This window comes from Solanum tuberosum, unplaced genomic scaffold (assembly GCF_000226075.1).
Source record: "Solanum tuberosum cultivar DM 1-3 516 R44 unplaced genomic scaffold, SolTub_3.0 scf00047, whole genome shotgun sequence".
NCBI lineage: Eukaryota > Viridiplantae > Streptophyta > Magnoliopsida > Solanales > Solanaceae > Solanum > Solanum tuberosum.
Genome location: NW_006238973.1, coordinates 391,796 through 398,552, shown reverse-complemented (window position 1 = coordinate 398,552; position 6,757 = coordinate 391,796). Strand labels below are relative to the sequence as shown.

Here is a 6,757-nt window from a genome sequence, read left to right as displayed (position 1 = left end):
TTTGCATGGTCCACATTTATACACTTACTTACAATTACTGCTTTTTAGAGGGGTGGCGACACGTAACACATGCATGAACGTGTCCATTTCTTTTTATTCGTATCTGTATTGAGATCCGATCAAATTTGAATCGGATCAACTTTGAAATCCAAGCATTACCGAGCATATTTTTGAGAGCGATAACTTTTTTAATTGTTTAAAAAATTTGAACTTGAAATATCTGATTAAAAGCGAAGGAATTTCAATCATCTCACCACGGCTCGTGGTTGGTGCATGGTGTGTCCTTTTTTTCGTATTGGATATTCATATTGAGATTCGATGAAATTTACATGTGATTAAATTTAAAAGTCTAGCGCTACCAGACATATTTTTGAGAGCGACAACTTTTTGCCATTTTTTAAGCATTCAAACTTAAGATATCTAATTAAGAGTAAATGAATCTTAATCATCACTCCACGTACGTCTTGTGAATGGTTCATCAACGTATCCTTTTTTTTTTTGTATCAAATATTTATATTGAGATCTGATAATATTTGAATTTCGAGCATATTTTTTATAGCAACAAATTCTTTCAATTTTTAAAAATCTAAACTAGATCAAATTATCTAATTAATTAAAAGCGAAGAAATCTCGATCAGACTAGTGTTTAGTGCATGAACATGTATTGTGTACCAATATGAGGGAATTTTTTAATTTCTGATTTGCCCCCTAACTTTAGGTTTTATTTCACCCACAGACTATTTAAACCAAAAAGTTCAATTTTGACCGTTTGATCTCTGCCACACATGTACCTTTGACCTGTCACCAGAATTCTATTTTCTTTTTAAAAAAATATTTTTTGTGACTAATGGATAATTAGGTCTGGTAAATGTTGGAATCGAGACGGTATTTAAAGTTTATGAATTTTATATTAATATTTATTTAATATAATATATATTTTTTGCTTTAGTATACATGGTACGTATTTTAGATTTCAAATTTTAAACAATTTTTTTTAATCATATTTTTTTATGTCTTTTAAACGGTCAATTATTGTAATTTATGAACAATTAAAATTAAAATATGGAATAATAATTAGGTTTGGTATTTGTCAAAGTCTTCTTCATTTTGGTAAATCTTGTATCTTTGAGTAATAACAAATTTGATATCCCAAAATTAAATTATCTCATCTGGTGAAGTGGAAAACAATATACCAAATACAATGAAATAAGATTCGATATCCCAAAATTAAATTTGAAAACTTAATATTATAATTAGTTGACGATGTAAGTTTAATTTTGAAACATCTCATCTTATCCCGTTTACTAAACTTATTTTTCATTGATTCCTTCTTTAATTGTTGACTTTGTCCAAAAAACTATAGAAGTCTTCAAACTATGAAGATATGTGTAAAAAATACAATAAAAATGTATATACTAAAGTTATGATTACATTGGAAAATGGAGAATTTCCCAAGGAGGAATTCCTCCATTTTATTAATCATGGCTTATAATTATATAAGTATCTAGTACAACATTACATTACTATAACAACCAAACTATTAAAAAAAAAATGTGGAAAAAATAAAGGTTCTCTAATCTATCAACATCTCACTCTTTTGGTAATAACTTTTTTTTTTTTGCTTCTTTACCCCCCTCTAATCTTGTTTTGTTTGTCCCAAAGCCACACAATTTTCCCTATATACAAAATGTACCCAAGTAAAATGAGGAAAATATCACTTTCACTACTGTCCATCTGCCACTATTGTGACTTTGCTAGGTAGACATTCTCCATTGTTATGGCTATTGGAGTCTCTATGCAGTAGTTCAAGCTGAAGTCGAACGATAGTGTTTTCGTCGGAAGAGGGTAGCCGGGGCTGGATTTGATCGAAACTCGGACCTAAAACTTTCTCCACCCATTGTTCTAGGCTTGTTCGACCACGCCATAAGCCACCTAGGATCCGGTCTACTATCTCGTCTTCAACTTCGATTGAGACCTTGTCATCAACAACGACCATGGTGAATTTCTTGCTGATTGTTTTCTTGATCTCACGTCGAGCAAACAGGAATTCAATCGGCTTGAATGGGATGGTGTCATCCACGGAGCTGACGAGCTCGTGAGGAACTGATGTAACTGAGAATCGCCTGTTTTCAAGGCTAGGATCTTCTTCGCGCTCAACAGTTAGATCACTTGAATTGTGTGAACCATCAGTTCTATAATCCTCGAACTCTGCTGCTTCGTTTAGATCAAAAGAGAGACCTAGATTCAATTCTTTTCTAGGTCTGTCTTGATCATGCAACCAACTCGCTCTGCGCTTAGCGCTCTTTTCACCAACTGCTAACCTTAACTGCCAATCGGAACTGGCTAGCGAGACCAGTTTCTTCTCTTCCATCAAATACTCATTCCTGTAGCTCTCGGGGCTCATTGTAGACCAATTTCCAGTAAGAATGAATATAACATTGCCGAGACTAATCTCACGGCCATGTGAATCCGTAAGCCTACCTCTGTCCATGGCTCGTTTTATGCTCCCACAAACTAGCACATTTGCTTCGTCTATATCCTCGAGCATAATAACTGAAAGTGGATGCCTCCGTACAGCCTCTGCAATACGATCTACGGCTGTTTTACCACGGAAACCTACGTCTGACTCTTCATCATCTCGCCGTGAACCAAGGGAGATCATTATTGGACTATTTCCGCACATTTGCTCTGCAAGAACCGATGCCATCTTTCTCTTGGCATATCTGTCAGGACCCGTGAATAACAGCCATATGTCACCCTTTGGTGCACCACCCCGCTGTTTCCCATTGCCCAATCTGCACCTCGACACAGCAGAAGCAACAGAAGAGGCTGCATCTTGCTGCCACCAAGCTTTCTCCATTAGACCCTTGAGAAGCCTTTTAAACGTATCAGCATCTAGTGCACTAGCAAATTTGTCAAGTAACTTGTTCTGAGGCACGGAAGAAATGCAGCTGAGGAAGTCCTTCGCTTGATCTTCCAGAGTTTTCTCCGGGGCAGTTTCACTTGGTTTTGGCCCGAGAACCAAGTCGGTCCTTACAGGGCTTCCAGGAGGGGTAGCTACCTTTTCCAGAGATTGACTAGCCGTTTGGGTGGTGTTCAGTTGCAGGCTCACTCCCCCCAGGCTTCTACTTGGAACAAGCTTGGGCTGTAAAGGTTGACGCAAAAGCAGGTTCGGATTATATAAGCCTGGCATAGAGAGAACAGGTGGTACTGTTCTTTGAAGCCCGACACTGTGCTGGAAATTAGGATGAAGTTGCAAACATGTATCGTTCCACTTCTTTTGAAGTTCTTGAGTCTTTTGCTGCAAAATACTTTGATCCTTGATCTGCAAAGACATCAAAAGACAGAATGATTCATCTGCTCGTACATACACAGTTTAAGTCGTTCTAGGTTCCCATTAATCAAGTTAAACATACCTGTGACAGAGTCGTTGCTTTACTATCATTCTTTAGCTTGGCACTTTGCAACCATTGAGGCAACTGAGGTCGAGGAGGAAATTCTGATTTAGCTTCAGATGATGAATTCTCAAACTCAGATACAAGTTTCGCCAACTCATGTTCAAACTTCTCCTTGCACTGGGGACAACACGATGTCCTTAATCTCGGATTTAAATTCTCCGGTACACGCCTTGGTAGTGAAGGCACCGGACCAGTAAAGCTCTTCAGCGGATTCAGAGGATCCAAGGAACTTCCAAGAATTCTTTCATTTCCAAGCCTAAAAATTTCATAAAGAGTACCACATCAACATATAGTACTAAAAAACGTAATCGGAAGAAAATAGGCGGAAAATTTAGCAGAAGCCACAGAACCACACAATATGCTAAAAAACATAGTCGGACAGTGCTTACCATCCGAGCAACCCCAACTTGTCAATCATCAAATGAAGAAAACAAATTTTCCTAACATTCTTGAAAACTGCTGTCTTTTTTTAAATAATATTGACAAGTGTATGAACAAGCATAACAATCCCAGAAATAAGGCAATGCAAGATCCTAGAACATTTAATCCAAGCAATTCTAGAGCAAAAAACAAGTTGTTATCTACACAGAGGAAACCATAACTCCAAGAATAATTCCAGACAAAAGCATCTTCTTATACTAGTTTATACACAAACAAAATATTCAAAGATTCAATTTTTATCCAAAATTGTTCATATTCCCAACACAGATCAATTCCAAAAACAGGATTACAGCAATTCAAATACCTTGGAAATATTCCTGGATGAGGAGATCTTGAAGCTATAGGAACAGCTTGAAGATCCCAATCATTTTCCATAGTAGAATGATAAACTTGACATCTCAAATATGTCTCACATGTAGCAGTACCAATCAACCATAACCTATTATTATTATTATTGCTATTACTATTATCCTCTCGAAATCGCGCTAATAACTTCCCCATTTCAGCCACTGCTGCTTTCCCAATCTCCGAAATCATCGGTTGTTGTTGCTGCTCAACAAGCCATTTCAAATCACCTAAATCAAGAATCACACCTCCAGTACCATTACTCATCTTACTCTCGATTACCCCTTCTAATTCTTTAATCTTATTAAGCATCTGGATTTTATCACACGAAAACGAAAACTCCTTACCCATTTGAACAATTTGTAAGTTCTTCAAATGCCCTTCACTCAATTCCCCTTTCTCAATCTTCTTAAAAAGTTCTTTCACTACACTTTCTGGTTCACCTTCACCAACCAAAACTGGGTTCCTTTTCTTGCTTCTCAACAAAATCTCTAACACCCTTTTCACTTCTTCACCTCTTTGTAGATTACCCAATTGCCCTCCTACCCCCACCCCACCTCCACCCCCACCTCCACCTCCCTGTAACTTCGGATTCAAATACATATTTCGAGTTATCTGTACTGGTGTCACCGGATTTGTTCCGAGAATCCTAGACCCACCACCCATCGCGGTGAAAGGTGATAAATTGATATTTGTTTGATGATGATGCGAAGACGAGGAGGTTTGCGTTAACGATTGTTCAATCGTGTTCTTCACAGCTGGGCTAGAAAAACTAGCTTCCCTCATCACCCTGCTCACACTTGGGTCATCGAGAATCGAAATTATCAACTGTTCTAATTCAACTTTCACAGCTAAAAGCGGTTGTTGTTGTTGCTCTGGACACCCTCTTCGTTGATGAGCTTGTGCCCTTTTCAAAGCAGCCATTAACGCATTTGAAATTGGGGGTTCTGTACCTTGAAGCATGTTTTGAGCAGTGGGTAATCTTTCTAAAGCAACGCTAAAGCATAGTTCAAGTGCACGACACTGAAGTGGGTGTGATGAATTTGGGTGTGAACGGATACAGGCTTGCCGGAGATACCCTGACGGCGACGACAATAAAGTCGCCGCCACATGTAACGGCGTTGTTTGGCCGTGATTCCGGCGACTTGCTTCAGCTATTGAATGGTTTAATACTGTTGCTGCTTCTGGGGTTAACGTTTGTTGGATTGTACTTAATCCTGCCCTCATAATTGGAATTTTTCTTCAAGAATTGATGATAAATTTGAACAAAAAATTGAAATCAAGAGAGAAATTGTTGGTTTTCTTCACAAAATTTATGAAATTTTTTCTCTGTTTTTCTCTCTCTACAGCTAAGTCTTCTTCTCTCTCTAAACAAAAAGATGATGATGAAGATGATAAAAGCAATGAACACATGCACACCGTCTTCTTCTAAACTTTCTTTTTTTACATACTATTAAATACCCAACTCCTTTTCTTCTCTCCTCTAAGAAAAAAATATATCTTTCGAGACCGATTCAGAATTTAAATTTTATGAATTAACGATAAATTAGGATTTGGATTTTATGTATTTAGGATGTGTTCGATAGGAAGGGAAATGTTTTCATTTTAAAAGATTTTATGTTTTAGAATTTGAATTTTATGTATTTAAGGTGATTTTAGAATTTGAATTTTATGTATCGAGGGTGTGTTCGATATGAAGGGAAATGTTTTTTTAATTGTTTATGTCTGAGAATTTGAATTTTATGTGTTTAAGGTGATTTAGAACTTGTATTTTATGTGTTTAGAGTAATTTAAAATTTGAATTTTATGTATTTAGAGTGTGTTTGACAAAGGGAAATGTTTTTTCACTTTTTCATATTTCCGAATTTGAATTTTATGTGTTTAGAAAGTGTTTGATACGAATGAAAATATTTTTAAATTTTTCATGTCCGGTCGGTTGAATATTTTGAAAAATATATTTTCTTTAGAATAGTAAGAAAATATTAAACTTTGTAAACAAGATCTACTAATGATATTCTATATTGATTGTGTGCTTCGTACCATTCAATAATCATCATATTTATCTTCACCCTCATAACCCTCATCTCCATCATCCAACATCTCTACCTCTTTAGGCTAATGGTTTTACTTATCCGTTGAACACAAGAAAATAAGTGTAGGAAAATACACACTTATTTTCTACAAAAATGTTTTAGATTTTTCAAAATTATACATACTTATAGTGAATGTTATATTTTGATTGTAGGTTAATTATTATAATTATCAAACTATTTATAATAGTTATTAAAAAGTTATTGTAATTACCTTTTGAGTAACTTGATGCATAGAAATTAATTTTTTTCCCAAAAAATCTATATCATCACATGTTTCATCTTAAATTCTTAATGACACCTTCTCTTTTTGTTGTTTCAAACAATGACATGTTTTTACATTTTAGATTTTAGTTTATATTTTAAAATTTTAAGTTTAATGACATATTTCTATAATGATAAGAATATCAAAGTTTATTTAAA

At 35.6% G+C, this 6,757-nt stretch overlaps 1 protein-coding gene across 1 annotated transcript; it reads right to left on the bottom strand.

Moving 5' to 3' along the window:
* Nucleotides 1–1,422: 1,422 nt before the first annotated feature.
* LOC102585124 (chaperone protein ClpB-like) lies at nt 1,423–5,678 on the bottom strand. The gene is made up of 3 exons (XM_006343489.2): nt 4,204–5,678; nt 3,417–3,714; nt 1,423–3,325 (listed from the first exon to the last, which is right to left on the bottom strand). The coding sequence occupies exons 1-3, from the start codon at nt 5,469–5,471 to the stop codon at nt 1,724–1,726; spliced, it is 3,168 nt and encodes a 1,055-aa protein (XP_006343551.1). The 5' UTR covers nt 5,472–5,678; the 3' UTR covers nt 1,423–1,723.
* Between the last annotated feature and the right edge of the window lie 1,079 nt (nt 5,679–6,757).

Excerpts from the sequence above, each read along its gene's own strand:
- LOC102585124 (XM_006343489.2), bottom strand. The coding sequence starts at position 5,471 with ATGAGGGCAGGATTAAGTACAATCCAACAAACGTTAACCCCAGAAGCA. Across the intron at positions 3,715-4,203 it reads CATCCAGGAATATTTCCAAG|GCTTGGAAATGAAAGAATTC; the intron begins GTATTTGAATTG and ends TGAAATTTTTAG. Across the intron at positions 3,326-3,416 it reads AAGCAACGACTCTGTCACAG|ATCAAGGATCAAAGTATTTT; the intron begins GTATGTTTAACT and ends ATGTCTTTGCAG.